Genomic DNA, 19,794 nt, shown 5'->3' with positions numbered 1-19,794 from the left:
GTTACTTTTGGTTGAGTCCAGTGAGTTGAGTAAGATTGATCCAGTTTTTCCACTCCACCTTTTCATAGTGGAGTTTGTTCTCTTGTCCAACTTCACCTTCAAGGAAGTAGGGACTACCACTGTCCTTTTCTGAAAACGGTCCCTGCATTTCCTCTCCTTCCTTTTGGCAGAGGTAACTTCGCTACTGCAAGGACTGGATGGAATAGGGGGAGTTAGATGAAAGTGGTCAGTGCCCTCTTTTCCACAGCTGTATTTCATGTTATTTGCATTTTTGGTTTATTTAATCATCATGCCATCTTCCACTGCAAAGATGGGGCTGGCTGAAGAGGAGACTTTTTTGTTTAGCTTACGTGATTCCCCTATTTAGTGTACCATTGAGGGGAAAACTGTTTGTGAGGAAGCTCTGTTTCTTCAGGCCCTGTCAACTGCCAAGAGGTCTGAAGAAGTTATCCTTGACAGTTCAAACTGCTGTGATTTGTTTCTGCCTGCCCTTCTAGCTGTCAGAAAAGAATGATGAAGAGCTCCTTTTGAATGCCAAGAAAGGAATTATTTTTGTATAAGGGGAATCTATAAATGCTTTGAGTTTTGTTTTAAGTGTGTGTTGTGAGGGGCTAATACAAATAAAAGCCAGATATACATCCCTTAAAAAATGAAACCCATTATGTTTTTTTCCTGAAGTACTTCACAATTGGTGGCTTGCCACATCTGTTTGTTTTTAACTTAAGACTGGAGCCTTTTTAAGATGTTCTGGATTGCCTTGACACATATCACCCTTTGTAACCAGGAATTTGTAACTACCATTAGATAGATGTTAGCTATGCCGATGAACCACCTGAAGGAGATAACTGCTGAGTAAGGTCTCAGGACTGAGAGTCCTGTCTGATACTTAATGGGAGGCCTTGAATGAGCTTTCGGAGCTGCACTTCATGTTTCAGGAAGAAAACGGGAGCTGGAGTTGGTCTTCCTTGTATCAGCACAGAAAGCTACTACTGAGCTGTTAAATATTACAGGATAGGTCCTTTTTTATATGAGGTTTTACCAGTTTTCCTATTTTCTTTGCAAAACTGTTCTCAAGTTTAAAACATGGCTGTGACTCCAGCAGTACAAAGTGGATATAAGCTTTAAGTCAGTATTGCTCCCAGTGTATGGAGACACTCCTTGTGTAAGTAATAATCTGGCCCTGTGAATTAATCATATCAATTTTACATTGATCCCCTGTGTGTTTGGCTTTCACAGTGCAATAAAAGTTTCTGTGCTAAAAGTGCTATTGGGGATGAAACCTGGAGACTCTGTTTAGTGATTGGTCATGGTATGCTTTTAGGTTTTGAGGTTGTTTTGTTTGGCTGGGTTTTTTTTTATCTGTTGACTTTTTTAAAGTGTTTTGCTTTTTTTATTTTGTCCAATTGTAGGAAGCAGTTTGGTTCCTTTCCAATATCACAGCAGGAAACCAGCAACAAGTCCAGGCTGTAATAGATGCTGGGCTAATCCCTATGATCATACACCAGCTGGCTAAGGTCAGTCAAACTATCAGCTACGCGAGTTGTCATCCTCTTTTTATAAATCTGACATGAGGAGTCTGTGATTTTTAATAATAAGCTTGACAGATGTTTCCATGCTGATTTTAATGAGCTATTAATTTTATTTTTCAGGGGGACTTTGGAACACAAAAGGAAGCTGCTTGGGCAATTAGCAATTTGACAATAAGTGGGAGAAAAGATCAGGTATGTGTAGTGGGATTTCAAATTGTCACTAAAACATTGCACATGCAGCCATTTGTAAGCAGCACAATGTTGAAAGCCCGTTTCTTTTCATTATTTAGGTTGAATACCTTGTACAGCAAAATGTAATCCCACCATTCTGCAATCTACTCTCAGTAAAGGATTCTCAAGTGGTACAGGTGGTGCTGGATGGTCTGAAAAACATCCTGATAATGGCTGGTGATGAGGCTAGCACAATAGCTGAAATTATAGAAGAGTGTGGAGGTAAGTGCTTATTAGGCTTTTAAAAAATTTAATTTGCTGGATATTATTCTGTCTTCCCCTTGCTGATTTTGATATTTACTACAGCATTTTTTTACCATGGGCTGTTTGAATAAGCAAGTGAGACTTTTGTAATGAGAAATGACTTTTTTTTTCTATTTAGTTCAGTTTAAAGATGGTCATGTTGGAGGCAATTGTTGAAGGAGCTTTCTGTAGCTTAGGGTTTTTTTAGGTTTAAATGAGAATCGTACTTCATTTGATTATTGCATATACATTGTTCTGTGGTAAAAAACACAATTCTTGCTTTAGTTCATTGCCTTGGAAGCAGTTGTTAGGATCACCATTTCATTACAGACCAAAGCAGGATGAGGAGTCTTTTGGATATTGCAATCCAAGTTTTAACACATGCTAATTAATGTATTATAGTAAGATGGCAGTAAAAGGATGTTGAAGAACGTACTACACTGGAAGTTTTTCCCTTGTATTATTCCATACCCAGTTTAAAAATGGGACTAGTCTTGGTGTGAGGCTTTGTTGCCTGTTGTTTTAAACTCGTATGCAACACACAAATGTAGCCACTTCTTTTTGGTGATATACAGAAAGCACAATGACTAAAACAAAAGCTGTGTAGTAGACAGAAGTCGTCTTAAAAAAATTAAATACAGAGAGTTTTATCTAAAAAGAGAGGATTATCCCTTGTTTATAAAATGGGATATTCCATGGCATGCAAAGGTTCACAAACTATTTCTCTTCCCTTTTAGAGACAAAGATAGCTACTGTGTAGATAATATTTGCAAACTGAGCTACATCTTTTCTAGTATGTTTCAGTAGTAATGTTTCATTATTTTTCTTAGTTTTTTCAAAGTAGTCAGTAACTCCAGTTTAAACTTGTAAACCTCTTCTCCGTTTTCTTTTATTCAGGGTTAGAGAAAATTGAAGCCTTGCAACAGCATGAGAATGAAGACATTTATAAACTAGCATTTGAAATCATAGATCAGTATTTCTCTGGTGATGATGTAAGTATGCTAAAGATTGAAGCGTATATGCGCTGTGCTGTTAGCTAAGTAAGTACATTGTCATTGTTCCTCAGTTCCAATTGTCATGAACATATAGGTTATCTGGGAAGTCAGTTTTCCTGCTCCTTTTTCAGTACAGCTTCCCTTAATTGGAAGTCTTTGAAGAGTTTCTCAATATCAAGAATTTTCTTTAGCGACATCAAGATGACTACTCTGGTTTTGCCTAATAAATTGACACTGACCTAATTTTGTCACACTGACATGTAAATTGACATGTAACTACTTGTGATTAGAATATAAACAGTTCTCTGGCTCTCCTTTTTACTTTCTCGTACATCAGTCTTTGGAGGGGGGGAGTGGATCCTTACTTTCAGATAGATTACTGTATTTCAGCTCTATAATTGCTCAGTCTGGGTTCTGCATTGAAAAGAGTCATCAAAACTGTTAACACTTTCTGCAACTGATTGATCTAGATCATCTGATATTTTGTTGCACCCTGATTAGGTATTTTGACCCTTTGGGGTCAAATTTGTGTGCTTGTGTTTGCTGAGTGCCTCAGAAGCACTTCAACAAGCAATTTGAAGACAAATAATAATTATCTTTTCTAGGCCATCCAGTGTGTCTGTAGTTCTGCAGCCTAGCAGAACTATGTCTTCAGTTCTTCTCTTAAATTGAACTCTTCAGATACCAGCTCTAACTTTAGGACTTGTTAATTTTCAATTCATGGGCCCATCAAGTGATTGCGAAGTTAGTCACTAGAACTTAAGATATGTGAAAAGTTCCCTATGCTTGTAATGATTCTGTGAGCAGTGTCTAATAGTCTCCATAATGGCTCTGAGACTTCTGTAGCTAACTGAAGAGCACAGTCTAGTTGGTGCGGGTGGAAAAATACCCCTTTTGAGGTTAGTACTCCCTTTTGTGCATTTACTTTTTATATAAACTAATGCAATTTAATCTTCGCCTGATTTGCTGAATTTACCTCCTTTACTCAGGAGCAAGACTTTACTTCAGATTATTGTTCATACTGTTACCATGTTTTCTGGGGCTTCTGAAACTTGAAATTGTAGATTCCATGATTGGGAGATAGGAGTTAAAACATAAACCCAGACAAATTTTCAGGCAGTAACTGTAAGTAGGCAAATAACCCTTGTCATTTGAGGACTGGTGCAAAAATAACACAGAAAAAAATCCAAATTGCCCTAGGGAGACAAGAGACTGGTTATGTTAGCCTGCTTTTGGCAATGTTAAGATTGACTGCCCAGGAGTATTCCTGCCTTCTGTCACTTCAGGATCTTCTGTATTCTCATGAGATGTTGCTGGCTACTACATACCCCTTCATTGTTAATCCCATCTGCTCGTTTGCTGAGCCCTGTGAAGTGCACAGGCCTGTACTTTAGGACCAGCACTAATGCCTTCCTGACTTTAGTTTTTGTGTTAAAGGCATGTGAACTTAGGTAACGTTACTTGGTAGTTCCCCTGCAGAAGGCGGAAGTGCTAATTTATCAACTTACAAACGTTTTGCAAAGCATTTTGAAACCGGATTCGATCTTCATTTGGGCATGACATGCCCCACTCTTCCTCCTGCTGATGGTTGCTGTTGCCAAAGGCCTTAATCTCTTCCCTCCAATTTAGGTATTGTCACCCAAAGTAAAGAGAAACAAAGATTTTTAGGTGAGTCAGTTCTGATGTCCGCACTACTCCAAGGCCAGATCTCAGAAAGCTATTTAGACCCCCACACACAAGGGCTCTTACCTGCTTCAGAATGACACACGGTTTGAAACGAGGCATGTGGCTCCTGCAGCCTGGTTTGTAGAGGTGGCATGTTCGGAGAGTAGATGCAGTTGGTGATTTGGAGGAGGACGGGTGGGGTTTGAAGTTGTGTGTATTTATGCTACTGACCATGTTATGTGCTGTTCCTAGAGGCAGTAAATACCTAAATTCTAACAGCTGTGAGGAAGTTGGGTGAAGTTGGATACTGACGCCTTTCATTCTATATCCATAGAGTAATGAAGTACTTTTGGTTTAAAAAAAAAAAAATTCAGATTGCGCTTATGAGAGCTATATAAAACTGCTCTGAAATGAGTAATTCTAAATCCTTCAGATTCTGATAGGAGATACTGAGTACTCTTTTAAGCTTTATGTAAGTCTTTCTATCAGCTGCCGATAAAAATGATTTTCATGTTGAAAGAAAACAGAAAGTACAAAACTAATTTTGGAATTCACAACTAGTGATTAGCCAACTCCAGAAGTACTAAAAATTGGCATTGAAAATTAAATCGTACAGCTAAAATAGCAACTGCTTTGACCCAGCGGCAACCCAGTCTCTAACCGTTACAATTTTCTGTTTCCCTAATGGTATTAGAACAGAGTTGATACGTTGTTCTTTTTAAACATATTTGAGGAATTGAGTTGCAAAAACTGATCCAATTTTATTGCAATAATGTTTAAAAAAAAAAAAAAAAGATGAACATTTGTGAATCTCTTCTACGTGTACTGAATTGCACAGGGATCTGGCCTCTCATGTATTTTTGTTGTTGTATTTTATAGATCGATGAAGATCCCAGTCTCATTCCTGAAGCCACTCAAGGAGGTACTTACAACTTTGATCCAACAGCCAACCTTCAAACAAAAGAATTTAATTTTTAAGTTCAAAAAAGTGCAGCTTCTCTGTCCCACACCAGTATGAAGCACCACCAGATGGCTACCAAGTGAAGAAACAAAAGGCTCCAAGACACACATGCCTCTTCGTTTTGATGCTTCTAAAGCAAGCCATGTATCGGTCACTTTGCAGTTGCCAAACGTCACTATCACATGGACTGTAAATGCATATGCATGATCTCTTAAACTGTTTCAGAATTCTTTTTAACAGTCCCAACTACCTTTTTTTGCCTTTTTCCTGGTGCCACATGCTGACAACCGCAATCTGCAGTTTTGTTAAGAATATTCCATAGTGGTGGCACATTGGCTTTCCACGGAAAAGTAGCTTCTTTGGAAAATGGTGCGCTGTGGATCAAGACACTTTGGTATGATGCGTACATTTTGGAAGACTTTACAGGGGCCCAGTTTGCTCTGAGCCTCCATCATCGTCCTCCACAAACATATTTTCATATACTTTATGTGGAAGAATAGATTCAAAAATGCAAGCCAAATGAATTTCATTGGTGAAACTGAAATAAAAGTAACTTAAAAAAAACAAACAAACAAAAAACTTGGCAATTGATTAAACACTTAAGTTTAAAACAAACAAAAAAACTACTTCAGCTATCAATAATTGATGTGTGTTCATTAACTGCCTCAGAAACCAGGGTTGGAGAATGAACTGTAGATTTGGACTGGTAAAGCTTTTGCCATTATACCTAATTTTTGAGAACAGCGAGCCCTATTTGACCACTCACTTCAGCCTGTGTGTTCCTGCTGTTTTGAAGTAATCAAATGCTGTGCATGGTATTTTACCTGAGCTACAACCTGTTATGGACTTGAACTTCTGTTTAAGCTGAAAGCAAGAGTCCCAGACTGTAGGAGGAAAAAAAAAAAAAAATCTGTCCAAAAATGTATTAGTTAAAAAGAATCTTGCTTTCAACTTTCAGTAGTCAATATATTTTGTTTTAAATTGATAATTGGATATGGTTGATTTATATTGGGTTTAAACTGTGGAGCTTTCATGTTTACTGTAATTTAGTCTTAAACTATTTTTTACTTAGTAACCAGTGCTTATGATGATGTGGTTGGCAACAAACCAGCAACTACTTAGAAGCGTCATAAAAGCTTCATTCTTGGAGTATTGGAAGAGTAATTCAGAAATTAGTCTCAAATCTATTTCACGTGATTAAAAAAGATACAAACTGGTTGATGTGTGAGGCTGTATGGAAGCTGCCGTTATTCAGCATAAACCTGATGTGCAGCGCACATTAAATAACTTTACATAAGGTATGTGAGGTCACTGCTTTTGGAAAATCGTCTGACCCAGTCATTTTCAAAGGGATTTTGGTATTGCTGGGGTGAAGATCGATAATTCTGAAATTCTGTAAGCTATCACACAAACTGGTTTTGTTGCTGTTGTTTACTGGGTGTAATTTCCCAATGCATTGATGTGAAGGGATAGAAAAATCTAAACTAATTTAGTTATTGGATGTGGGTTGTATTTACTGTGATGAAGATAAGGACAGATGCCATCAGAGCTTTGTGGATCAGCTGTTTTTCCACTGATGAACAACGCATAGCAGGTGTGCATTCATTAAATATATATCTGCCAAGGTGGAGCCACTTTAAAGAGTGAGTTGTCTTGTATCTCAACTGGATACAAGCGTATGTTTAAACTGCAAGATTTTTACTTGCTAGATAATCTGTTTTAATATAGTGGTTTGGCCTCTGATTATTTATAGGTTTTATAAATTTTAGAATCAATTTCTCTTTAAGGTGGCTCAGATTTTTCAACTCTTGTGCACATAAAATTGAGTTGAAGTTCATTGTGCCTTTTTTCTTTTCCCAAAAGTTGAGTTGAAGCTTCATATGGTAACTGCATCCTATTCACACACTATAGTCTAAAATCTTGAAACTGTGTGGTGTTCGCTAAAAAACTAAACAATAAAAAGTCAAAGTTAGGTAAGGTCACAAAGTTTTTGTGAAATTAGAGTTCCAGCAGATGTTATTGTGAACAAATATTTCCCCCCTTCTAATGCAATTTAGTCTCCCTACATGCCATATAGACTGACGGATACCCTGTTCAGCCTGCACTCGCTGTTATCCTAGAGATTACGTACAAATTGATATCGAAACAACAGTTTTCCAGTACTGTGAAGATTTGATCCTTTTCTTGCACTCAATGCATTACATTAAAAGTGAACATCGGAGAACTGGGTAAGGCAGGACAAAGCGTTTGCTCAGTTCTTTCTGTTGTGACCTTATCAGCTTTTGATTGGGATTGCACCATTTCATAGTTAATAAAGGAAACAAAGTATATTGCTGCACTTTTACGTTTTCAGAACAGTGTTTAAAATTGCATTGTTTTTATTATTTTTTTAAACTATCAGTTAAAATAGACTAAAACGTTCTTTCAAAGAGGCATCTAAATGTGTTCCTAATTTTGTATATGGGCTTAGGTTTTGTAACCAATAAAAAGCTGCTATCAAATACTATAAAAATTCAAGAACTTATTTTGAAGATTATGAAACTGCTTAGTCTTCACAGATTGACTTAGGGGTTTTTGTCTGTGACTAGGTATTAGTCAGCAGAACTCGGCATCAAAGTTTGAAGTATGTTACAAGAATGAATAAAGTAAGCTAATGCAGTCATCCCTGAAACTTTGGATACCGTTCCAGTACGGAGTTTTATACTTTTTAAGGAGATGTTTCCCAAATGTGTAGAGGAGGCTGTGGTAAGTGGGGTGCAGCTGATCCACGTAACTATTACATAGTGACTTCAGTTTAAAGGTTTGAAGGCGCACCATAGTGTCAAGGAACTGTCACAGTCTTTTTCTACCTCCAGAAACGTCCTTTCCAGGCTCCCAGTGCTGGGCTGATTGCTGATTCAGCACTAATTTTAAGCTCGGGATGCTGTACTAGCAGGCCCAACTCCTTCTGCCTGCTGTGCGTTGGGAGGGGGTGTGCACCAAGACCGGCTTTAGGCAGGGGACTCGCCTTCCATGGCTCTCCGTAGCTGGGAGGGATGGCCAGCATCCCTCACCTCGGGCACGAGTGACCCCGTTGGGGTGCCGCTCAGGGAGAGATTGGAACCATCAGAGACTTGCATTGTCCAGCAGACCCCTAATTAGTACAGTCCTGCTTTAGTTACATGACAGCACCAGTGGAGGAAAGCCTCTGGAACTGCTTGAAGGGTGCCTGCGACTCTGCAGCTGTGGCTTTGCCATCCCTGCTCCGTGTCAGTCGGGTGAGTCACCTGGAGAAGCCCCTCTCTCTCCATGGGTGTGTTGATGATGGAGATGAGCTTCCAGTGCCGTATATAAATCCTTGCAAATGCTCTTCCATGAGGATATAAAGGATAAAGATTTCAAAAGAGCCCAACTCCCATTTCCAAAAACAGTTTAATCTCTTTGGTTCCTTCAGCTTTCAGTTGACAAAATGAAACTCTTGAATTGTGTTGATTTTTTTGTGACCTGTTAATCATCCAGCAGTCCTACCTAGATGACTTGAAAGACACTACATTGGAATAAAGAATGCATTGTTTTAAGAGACGTCTTATTTAGAAAGAATAAAACCTAGAGGATATCTTAACATTCCCCATACTTCTAAAAATACAGACATTTCCATTTTGCTTACTTGATCTGCTAAACAGAGAAATGAGTAGGACGACCCACTGACAGGCATATTTTTAAAAAACGCTTTAAAATCTCAGTGGACTGAATGATAGTTAAGGCCCATTTTGTTATTCTAATCTGATCTGTAACGCCCTCTAGATTCTGTGTGTGTTTCAAACTAGTCATTTCTACCAAAGCAGCCTAGTTGTGTTGTGTTCCTTCTATTTTGTTGCAGAAAAAACCCTCCCTTTGGTGGCATAATTATGCTTCTATTCAAACATATGTAGGACAACAAATTATGCCAAGCCATTAGAAAGCACTTTTCAAGAAGAAAAGGAAAAAAAACAGTAGAAAACCATGGGCTCCAACAGGCAAAGCCTTGGAAGATTTTGCCGCAGGGGCTTGTCATGATTGCCAACGTCAACTCCACGGCAGCCCGGGCAGGGTGAGCTGGAACTGCCCGAGCTGCTCAGGTCTGCTTCACGTTACTTCAGACTGCTCAGGAAAATTGCCTCCTGTTAAGATGCGGAGTTACGAACTAGAGCAACTTTGCACTTTCCCGATTCTGGTTTGTGTACGCGTTATCCTGCCGCAGAAGCGGTAACGGGCAGGTCTGATCTGTGCTGCTGGCTTAGACCCAGAGATCTGCAGCTGCCGCTGCAGCAGCTTCCTTTTCAAATGCAGTCATGATACAGCTTTCTTGAGCAGCTTACAAGTTCACAAAGGAACATAGGAGCTGGTTTTTTCCGACCTTAGTTTTAAAAAAGTATGTTGGGGACATTACAGCCTTGTGTATCACACCTAAGAATATTAAAACCATGATTCATGTGTTTTAAAATGAAGGCTAAAGTCTTTATTGCTCTCTGCCTTCACCCATCAGCAGTAAAATAGGGTGAATGTCACCATGCACCCTCGGAGGAAAAATTTCGTGAAGGATTTAGCCCACAGGAAGGCTCTTCCCTGGACACAGCGAGGGGACTGCAGGAGGAGGTTAGTTTTCAGTTTGCTCAATGTACATTAAGTAGGGCCCAGGGACGCACAAAGATGCGGAAGATGGATTAACCATCCTCCTTACCAAATGGGGTCCTGCAGAAGACGGTGGTGGTTGGATCTTTCTAATGTGCTGAAATGAAGCATAAGGGAGCTCATGTCTGCATCCTAATTATTTGCAAGCTGATCATCTTTAGTGGCTTTTTTTTCCTTTTGGGTTTTTTTTCAGCCTACCTCGTGAAGCCGGATGATTCCCCCCTACAAATTCTCTGTACATGAAAAAGGAGGATGAAATTGCAGTATTTTGCCGGTGGCTTCAGCGAGTTCAATTCTGGGTTTGTGCAGGGAGGTGCTTAGGGAAGCTGCACCTCTTGCCCTGGGATTAGACCCATCACTGTTCGTTTCTGTTTGATGTAGTTTACAGCTGGTTTGCCCTGCATTTCGTACTTCTACATCCTGGTAGGGCTCCCTGAAATCTAGATACTGCCTGCATTTTATCATATTGAAAATAAGGGATAAAGTCCTTCTGTTCTCCTTGCCATGGTGACCCTAGCTTACAGGAGAATTGACCGCAGTGAGGTCTGGCCCTGTCCCCGTAATTGTGAAAGAGAGTATTTGACATTAGTTCTTTGGGAACAGTTTTTGTGGTCTTAGTTTTTGCTCTTTAGAGCACGGCAGCGCGTAAGAAATCTCAGGGAATGAAATGTGTGTATGCGGAGTCTTTGGACTTGTCAAATTCTCACATTTAAATCAAAGACATCCAAACTCTTCCAAAAATGTGTAACTTCCTCAAAAATGTAGTCTTCCAGCTTTTGCATCCCTCGATCCCTGTCATTTTTCACGTCTCTGAGCCATTGCCTTTACTGGTTTAGAACAAGTATTAAAAATAAAAATTTAAAAAATGAGAGTTTAAAAACCCACCTTTTTTCTGCATGTTTGGAAGTGGGGGGGAAAAAAAAAGGTTCAACTGCCACTAAAACACATGCTGATGCCTGCGTCTCACATGGAAAAATTTCCGTCCAGAGGGCTCGTTTGTGAACACTTCCAAGGAGCTGGATGTGCAGACACTGTGTTGGACACTGAGCGATAATACTCACTTCCAGCTCTGTCTGTAATCTCAGCGTTTCAGGGCTCTGTGCTGAAATGTTTAACCCATTGCTGAGAAAAGGGCGCAGTCCAAAAGGAGTATTTAGCAAGGTGGCATCGTGCTTCTGCAGCAGGAGCATGTTCCTACTCTCCCTGTTAATCAAACTGCTGGCGTTTTAAACCTGACCTCATTGCCAGCAGCGCGGAGCCAAGTGTCTGCACTGAGCTTTGCATGGCTATCAATATCCAGGGGGCTCAACCAGAGGTCTGTGCCTGAAATATTGAAAACTGATGGAAAGGGAAGTAGTCACTGCTTGTAGTGGTCACGGTTTTCTCTGTATTTGGTATTTTAGTCAACACCTGAGCTCTCAAAATGCTCCAGGAGTTTTACTGACCTAAGCAGTTGCATATTAGCCTAAATTGAATAGAAGAAAGATTTGGCCCTTAAAGATGGGAGAGAAAATTTGAAAATGTGAATCCTACAAGTTTAGAAATGGAAGTTTATTAACTCCATGATTCTTCTTGAGGTAACCTGGGGACTGCTTCTCGTGCTTTCACTTGCAGGAATACTGCTACAAGTGTTCCTCAGAGCCCTTGAGCCCGTCAGTTTTTTGCTCTTACCCCTACCCCAATCACCTACTCAAAGAGAAACGCTGCAAGCATTTAAGTGTTAACACTGAGGACCTGGGGGCTCTTTTCTTCTCCCCTCTCACTTAGAAATCATCAGAAGAACAGGTTGCTAAACTGCATCAATGTTCCTTCCAAGCTAAGTTTGTATGAGACCTAAAAGTAGCGGCAGAGGGGCAAAAGCTCCTCGCTGGGCAAGTTTCATCGCCGGCTGCAGGCTCCGTGCCCGGGGGCTGACCTCCCAAGTCAGGCTATTCCCCTCCGTTACACCTGAGAAACTGCGCGTAACTTGCTCCCGACTTACTCGGTGTGTAGTTACTCAGAGTTGCGAAGCGGCCGGCTGCACGGCGGCGGGCTCGCTGCTTGTCCCTGGAAACCAAACAACTGACTTGAGGAGGTTTGCTGCTTTAAGAGGCTTTTGGTGGCAGTTTGCACCTTGGGGAAGGTGACTGCTAACTTACAAGAGGTTAAAAACCGCCCCTTTGCAACATCTTATGTGGGCGTATCGCTGCATTAGCTTAGGTTACTGTCACCAGATTCACTTCGGTGATAAAAGCCGAGCCGGGAGTTTAGCCGGTCTCACCTCGTGCAGGACTGCTACAGTCAGAGCTCCCGTGTGCACTTCTGCTTTGTTTCACAGATGAAAAACCACCTGGGACAAGTAGCTCGATGACCAGCTGTGTGCTATTTGGACAGGAGCTCTGGCTGGCAGCTGCCTTCCTCCTCCGCGTGACCGGGCTCCTTCGTTTCTGCTAAAAAACAAGGAATAAACTATTTTGCCTTTGCTGAGGGTAAAGGTGGCCACTTGGCAGTGATGGACTATAAACTGAAATCTAGCTTCCCTTTTTGTAACCTGCTGCCTGCTAATTGGCAGGTATTGGAGCAGGGCACCTTGCCCCCAGGGTGTCTTGGAAATTGCAGTCTCCGTGTGGCAGCCTGAGCAGATCAGGCAAAACCTGCTCCTCAGTGTATTTTATCTGAGTACATTTGGGCTTGTTTCTCATGCTCCCAGCAGAAGGGAGGTGAAGAAAGTGTTTTGGGAAGCTTCGTACAGCTGGGCTTTGGGTCTGAAGGTCACAGGCGAGGTTTGGAACTTCCCCTGGGACTCCTCACCAGGGGCAGCCTCCTGGTGGCATCTCCATACACATTTGAGAGACTGCCTGTCCTGGCAGCTTGCAGCTCCATGACACATGTTCCCCCGTGGGACAACAGCCGCTTGGGACGCTTGCCAGTTAAGTCCTTGGCCTCAGTGCAGTGCATTGCCCCAGCACCAAGGACCTGCCACCTTCTGAAGAGCCTGGAAATCTACCGCGAGGTGCAACAGCTTTCCTCCAGCTCTGCAGGGATCGTCTTGGTTATCAACGCAGCTTCTGGAGGACAGCTCCAGCTTTCCAGCACCACCAGCTCTGCCGGAAAGTGTCTTTCCCATCAGCTCGGTGAAGAGGTTGGAGCAAACTCCCGCAAGAGCCATGTCCTAGCCTAGACCTCACCTACCTAAACTCAGAGTTTAAAGCCTCCTTAAGTATAATGTCAGAAGAAAATGCTGAGGGGAGGCTTAATGTTTTAAACATATGAAAGGCAGCTGCAAAGCTGAAAGGAATAGATTGGTCTCCATGCCCACTGGGAATAAGACAAGAAATGCAGTCAGCAAAGGAGTCTGGGAGGGATGCTAGAAAATGTCCTACGGATAGGGAGAGAGTCACCAGAGAAATACACAACCTTTATCTTCTACCCTGTTTAAGGACAAGTCAGTGAAGTCCCGTGGGAGGGAGCGGGGGAGTGACCAGTAGACCTGGGCATGGCCATGCCTTCTTGGCATCTCCTCTTGCCCGGTGGGTACCAGAAGTTGCATTTCCCTGGGGCGATGGGAGATGAGGCCAGTGATTCCTCCAGTCTGGCATCCGACTCTGTGAGCTGGGCAGAGAATGGGCAGTTATGGCCTGGTTGCAGTACAGGAAAATAATTTATTTGGGAGGGATCTCTCCCCAGTTTATCATCGATCTGTCACACGAATTATAGTCATGCCTTTGGTATTCCTGTGCCCACAGAGCAATGCCCAAATTTGCTAAAATGGCTTGAAGTGCTGAGGGGAACATCGCTCTGCAGGCTGAAAACCACCTCTCAGGCAAGAGCTTTGCATGGTTGCAGCAGAACCAAGCCCCTGCTCACCGCTACCTCCTGGCCACCCTGGTGGGTGAAATCCCGGTCCCTCATCCCCGGCCCTCAGTGGAGAGCAGACAGCTTTGTGCAGCCTTGTGGGAAGTGGGGGGACATGGGACAGACATGTCTGGCCCGTAGTGAGCAGCATGGGCACCCAGGCGCTTCGGAGGCTTGCAGGGTGGCTGGCTGGAGGCTTGACCCCTCCAAACATGCAGGGCACGTTGGATGGAGAGGTCCCCTTTTTTTGGCTCCTGCATTTCACATCTCTCTTGCAAAAGGAGCTCGAATTTTTCCCCTCTTGCAGCAGGTGATTTGCAGCGCTGCTCCTCTCCTGCAGGCTCCCAAATGTCACACTCAGGTGTTGTGTTGGTGCGGGCAGTGGCACGGCAAGGTAGCAGGAGGGGGGTCTGTGCCCACCAGGGCCCCCGGCACATGTTAGGGCAGGAAGGGTTTGTTGACTGCTGCAGCAACCACCCGCACCCCTCCCTGCCGCCTGTGGTGGGACCAGCAGTCAGGGCACCCCTGTGCTGCCCGCTTGCTTTTTTTATTCCTTTAATCTGACACCTTCTGCTGGGCTTCATGAGATCTCCATTAGCTCCGTTGAAGATTAAATGCATTTCAGCCGGAGCAGCAGTGGTTGTTGGGCATGGTGTTTCAGTTATGGCTGCAGACAGACCAACGCACACTTCTGCAGCAATTCCTGCAGTGTGGGAATCTTGGCACCTTCACGGTTTTCTGGAAGTTTGCTCCCCAGACAGGTCCCTCAGCTCGAGAGCCCCTTGTTCCCAGTCCCTCCTGCTTGCCAAGGGTGTTTCCTCATGTCGTGGTTTAATCTCAGTCAGCAATTAAGCACCACGCAGCCGCTCGCTCACTCCCCCCCACCCGGTGGGATGGGGGAGAGAATTGGAAGAGCACAAGTTAGAAAGACTCGTGGGTTGAGATAAAAACAGTTTAATAATTGAAATAAAATGATAATAATAATATGATAATAATAATAATAATACACAAAACAAGTGATGCACAGCACAATTGCTCACCACCCGCTGACCGATGCCCAGCCAGTCCCCGAGCAGCGGCCCCCCCGGCCAGCTTTTCCCAGTTTATGTACTGAGCATGACGGCACATGGTATGGAATGTCCCTTTGGCCAGTTTGGGTCAGCTGTCCTGGCTGTGCCCCCTCCCAGCTTCTTGTGCACCTCCAGCCTCCTCAGTCAGTAGAGCATGGGAAGCTGAAAAGTCCTTGGCTAGTGTAAGCACTACCTAGCAACAACTAAAACACCGGTGTGTTATCAACTTTGTTCTCATCCTAAATCCAAAACACTGTACCAGCTACTAGAAAGGAAATTAACTCTATCCCTGCCGAAACCAGGACACCTCAGGCGAGAGCAGGTGTTAGGCAGGATGCTGCTGCTGAGGAGCTTGGATAGGACAGCAGGGGAAAAACACATTCTTTTGCTTCCAGGTCATTTGGAAAAAAAAAAGGTGTCCTCCTTACCCAAAGCCTGCTGTGGCTGTAATCCACCAAGTGCTAAACCAGCGTGAAGGCACGGCGAGATTCCCACCGACCGTTCCTGCAATTGATTCAGGTGAGCATCACCCACACATCGCCAAAGCTGGAATGACAAAGTCTCCTAGAAAAATTACCGTAGCTTTTAAAAATTATTTTTATATCACTGCTTCTAAACCTTTAGAAATTAAAAGGAAACTTTTATGGAGCACTGATAGTTTCTGTTTCTGGGAAGATATTTGTCCTGAAGCTACAGTGTGGAGCATGTACTGCCGTGTCGGCTGTGGTTTATTCCCTTGGACTGAATGTGCTGCGTTCAGTTGCTGAATACAGAGATGTGCGGTGCTGGGAATACATAATGCTGTGGCCCAAACTAGGTATAAATAAAGCAAAATCCAGGCAGGACGTGACAAAAACAAACAGTCTGACCCCGACTTCTTAATTTTCTTGACTCCATAGTTGATGACTTTAATGAGGCAGCCTGGTTTGGGTGTAGCTTTTGTTTTGCAGCTGAAACTTCCTGCACTGTCCCTGGTTTTTAGGGTTTGGGGGTTTGTTTAGCTTTTTTTTTAACAGATGTATTATTTACATTGCTACCTTATCTTTTTTCCTTTTTAAAAGGTTGACGTGACTTTTAGTGCAGTAGTTGTACTAGCATCATGGGTATAACATGCAGTCTCGAAATTCACCACAAGTATGTTCTCAAAAGCTCTTTCCTTGCCCCTGTGTTCTTTCCTGGGGCACATCACCTCCAAGAAAATGGCAAGAAGCTCCATTAAGTTCCAGCACCAAAATGAGACTGAAATCATTTAATTAGGATGCATCTCCCATGAGGAAGATGGCAGAGATCGTGATATGCTCACGTGTGGCTGGAGCGCTAGTGGCCGTGAACCGGGTGGCTGGGGAACCGCATCTCAGCAGACTGCTGCCCGTGACGAGATCAAAGTGACAGGCAAAAGCAGGGCGAGCCAGGGCCAGCCCCGAGGACGCAGTAAGGCACAGCCTGCCATAAGCCATTCTGTGGTGTTTTCAGCTTCTCCCTCTGGCCGAGGCCCTGATCTTTCCCGGAGAGTTAACGCTCGCCAGGGCGCCCACCGTATTTTGCAAAGGACCTGTTCTCCTGCAGTTTTCCTGCGTTAGTGCTTTCCTGTCAGCAGCGGCGCGTGAGATCCCATGCAGCGGTGGAGGCGGCTAATGGGGTCTTCAGCTCTGGAAGGGGAGGGAACAACAAGGTCATTTGTTACCTCTGCTGGTGGTGCTGGGGGGATAGATGGCAACGTGAGCAATTTTTTAATATGGGATGAAGATAGGGTGCAGAAAAGAACAACAAAAATATTGAGGCTGTTTTCTTTATCGAAGACAGAGCGGCATCTGATTGAAGTAAGTCACAAGTGCAGGGAGAAAATACGGGAGAATAAAGGTCTCTGTAAGGGAGAAAGCCCAGGGGGAACCAAGGGGCTGAACCAGCGCCTTTCTGCCAGGCTGTGGTGCCCATATCGTCCTAAGCCCTGGGGTTGCCCTCAGCCACCTCCACCCGAATGCACCCCCCACCCTCCCAGTCGTTCCCATGTGCTGTCTTTGAAGAGCTGCTTTTTCTCGGGGGCACGGCAGACGTTGTCTCCATCCCTCCCGCGGCAGCTCTGGAGGCTCGGGACCGCTTTCCCGTGATTGCAGCCCAAAACCTGCTCTTCCTTGCTGAGCTTCCCTTGCTTTGCTGGTGACGGGTCCATCCTGTCTTGCAGAAATGGGGCATCCTTGGGAATGGTCTGTCATATTTTGCCTCTGTATTGACCTTCCCCCAGGAACAGGGGGAAGCTACTTCTCCATCCTCAACCCTGAGGCATGCTGTGCAGATACCTTACAACTGGTGCGGTGCTGGACTCCTGCTCCAGCCCTGTACTGACCCAAACCTCGTGTCTCTGGAAATACTGCCTGTGTTGGGGGATGGACTTTTAGCATGGGTCTTCATTTACACTATTATCAAAGAAAAGGACTACTGTTAAGTGCTGTCAAAAGGCAGAAAATAATGAGGAGTAAAGTGCGTGTCTTTATGAGCAGAATAGACCCTCCACCTGATCGCACGCCCCCCGGGAAATGAGGGCCCCAGCTCTGCTCTCAGCTGGTATTTTTCTTCCCGAGGAAACCTCCAGTGTGGTCTTTCCAAAGTCCTTTCCCTCCATTATCAAACCTCACGTGGGCCCGCGTGAGTTTGTCCTCCCATTGCAGAAACCAGTAGCTTCATAACCCCACCACGGTTTGGTTAAAAAGCAAATATTGCTCCTACATCCAAGGCAAAGCGGAGCGTTACCGCAGAGCTGCCGATAGCCAAGCGGTTTTTGTTTGTGTGAGTGGTTGCGGCCTGTTGAAAAACCCTCGTTACCACATCCAAATGCGGTTAGCCAGCACAGGCCAAAAAAAATTTAATAAAAATCTGAGGCCTAAGGGAGAATTTAAGAACAGTTCATCAGCTCTGGGAGCTCCAGGGAGATTGTTTCTCACAGCAATTAGCAGAGAAGACGTTGATGGTGCTGGACTGATTTAAAGCATTAGAGCTTTGGGGGTGACAGGTGTCGGATTGGGTCGGAGCAGAGGTTTACGCTTCTGGTCCGACCACAGAGAGGCAGGCAGGGGCGCGGGCAGAGGTCTGGGTCAGCATCGCCTTTCACATCAGATGGCTAATTTATCTTTTTTTTTTTCCTTTTTGCAGGAATTTCATACAAATTTCGCATTGTGTGAAGTACGAGGTGGGGGGATGACGTGCTCCCAGCCATGGGTGCATTGCTGAGGTCCTAACCCAAACGCCAGCCTTCACCTGGCATTTTTAACGTTATCTGGACGGCAAGCTCAGGGCTGCGGCTCAAGCAAACGCATCACTAACAAATCAAGTATCGGAAAATTTAGATGAAGGCCAGTTAATTAAGCCTTTGAAGGCTGTCATGTCTTGAACTGTAGTTTGTCATTTGTCTTAGTCATAATTGCATGACTGGTTTTTAATACCATTTGGCAAGGTTATTAGGTTTTTTTGAGAGGTGGCATCACACATGGTTTTACTCCTTGTTTTTTCTTGGTGAGTTACATGCGGTGAATCTTTCTAGGTGGTATTTCAGGGTTTCTTTAAGAGGAAGAAATTAATTTACAGCCGTTAGGTATATTAAAATGACAATTAAGACATTCCACTGCGTTACACAGCCTGTCTCCTAACAAAAGGGTTTTTTTTTTCAATCTTTTTTTTCATGTTGCATTTGAAAAGAAATCTCTTCTTAGCTTTTTTTAAAATTCTTATTGACCTTTTTTCCCCCAGGCCTTTCCCAGGTCTCTGGCTGCTGCCCTAACACTCTTCTCCCGGCATTACAGCTGGTCACAGCTCCCTCTCATGCGCCCTGTGGCTGCCTGTTCCCTCTTTAAATAGTTCATTGGCAACCATTCATGCCCTCGCCCTGCAGCCCTGGGATCGCCTGGTTCCCCTCTGATCTCAGGCCCTTCAGCAAGACCATGGTGAAATCCATCAGAGAAGCCCCGTCAGTAACTGCGGGGCAAATGCCATGTAGGTCCATCCAAAAACAAAGAAACAGTGCCAAGAGCAGAAATCAGCTAACGCACAAGTAGAAACCGTTTTGTGTCATGGGTTGGCTGAAATATGGAAGTTGTGAAGAGACCGGCGAAAAGGTGAATCGTCCTTCCTGTACTGGTTTTTAATGTTGTTTTTTTTTTTCCAGCTTGCTGCTTTCCTTCTCTCTGGGGGCGGATGGAAAACTCCTTGTCAGAAATTAAGAAATAAATCTGCACGGAATTCATAGTCATGAAAAGGGTTTGTTGAAGCTGCTTTAAAAACCAGTCCCACAGAAATGTTAGTAAATCCGTGAGTAATTAGCTGTGTCCTTTCATAAAGAGTGTGAAAGATGACCAAAGTGTCTCGGCTGTCCTGGAGGCAGCTCCTGCTGCAGTGATCCCTGCAAAGCAGAGAAGGGATGGGAGGTCCCAGGGCTGGAGGAGCTGATAGCCCTGGGCAAGGAGGCTGCTCTGACAGCTCCAAGCAAGGGCAGATACTTACCAGTATGGCTTTTCTCAGTGGAGTGGTGACCTGGAAGATTAATGCACAATTATGGATTCTGGTTACGTTACTGTAAAGGTTACCAGAGTGCCTCTAAAGGTGTTGGGTTGTTGAACCTCCATCCT

The 19,794-nt window shown here is 43.8% G+C and overlaps 1 protein-coding gene across 2 annotated transcripts in view; it reads left to right on the top strand.

Annotated features, from left to right (window-relative positions):
• Positions 1–8,127, top strand: part of KPNA3 (karyopherin subunit alpha 3) — a 52,003-nt gene extending 43,876 nt beyond the window's left edge. For both annotated transcript variants that reach the window (XM_076363969.1, XM_076363972.1), the window contains exons 13-17: positions 1,410–1,514; positions 1,650–1,721; positions 1,820–1,982; positions 2,901–2,995; positions 5,543–8,127. In XM_076363969.1, coding sequence (XP_076220084.1) covers positions 1,410–1,514; positions 1,650–1,721; positions 1,820–1,982; positions 2,901–2,995; positions 5,543–5,641 — 534 coding nt within the window. In that variant the 3' untranslated portion in view covers positions 5,642–8,127. The remainder of the gene's footprint in view (positions 1–1,409; positions 1,515–1,649; positions 1,722–1,819; positions 1,983–2,900; positions 2,996–5,542) is intronic.
• The last annotated feature ends 11,667 nt before the right edge of the window (positions 8,128–19,794 follow it).

This window comes from Aptenodytes patagonicus, chromosome 1, assembly GCF_965638725.1.
Source record: "Aptenodytes patagonicus chromosome 1, bAptPat1.pri.cur, whole genome shotgun sequence".
Lineage (NCBI taxonomy): Eukaryota > Metazoa > Chordata > Aves > Sphenisciformes > Spheniscidae > Aptenodytes > Aptenodytes patagonicus.
Note: the sequence above shows the minus strand (reverse complement) of the source record. Positions and strands in the feature narration are given on the sequence as shown.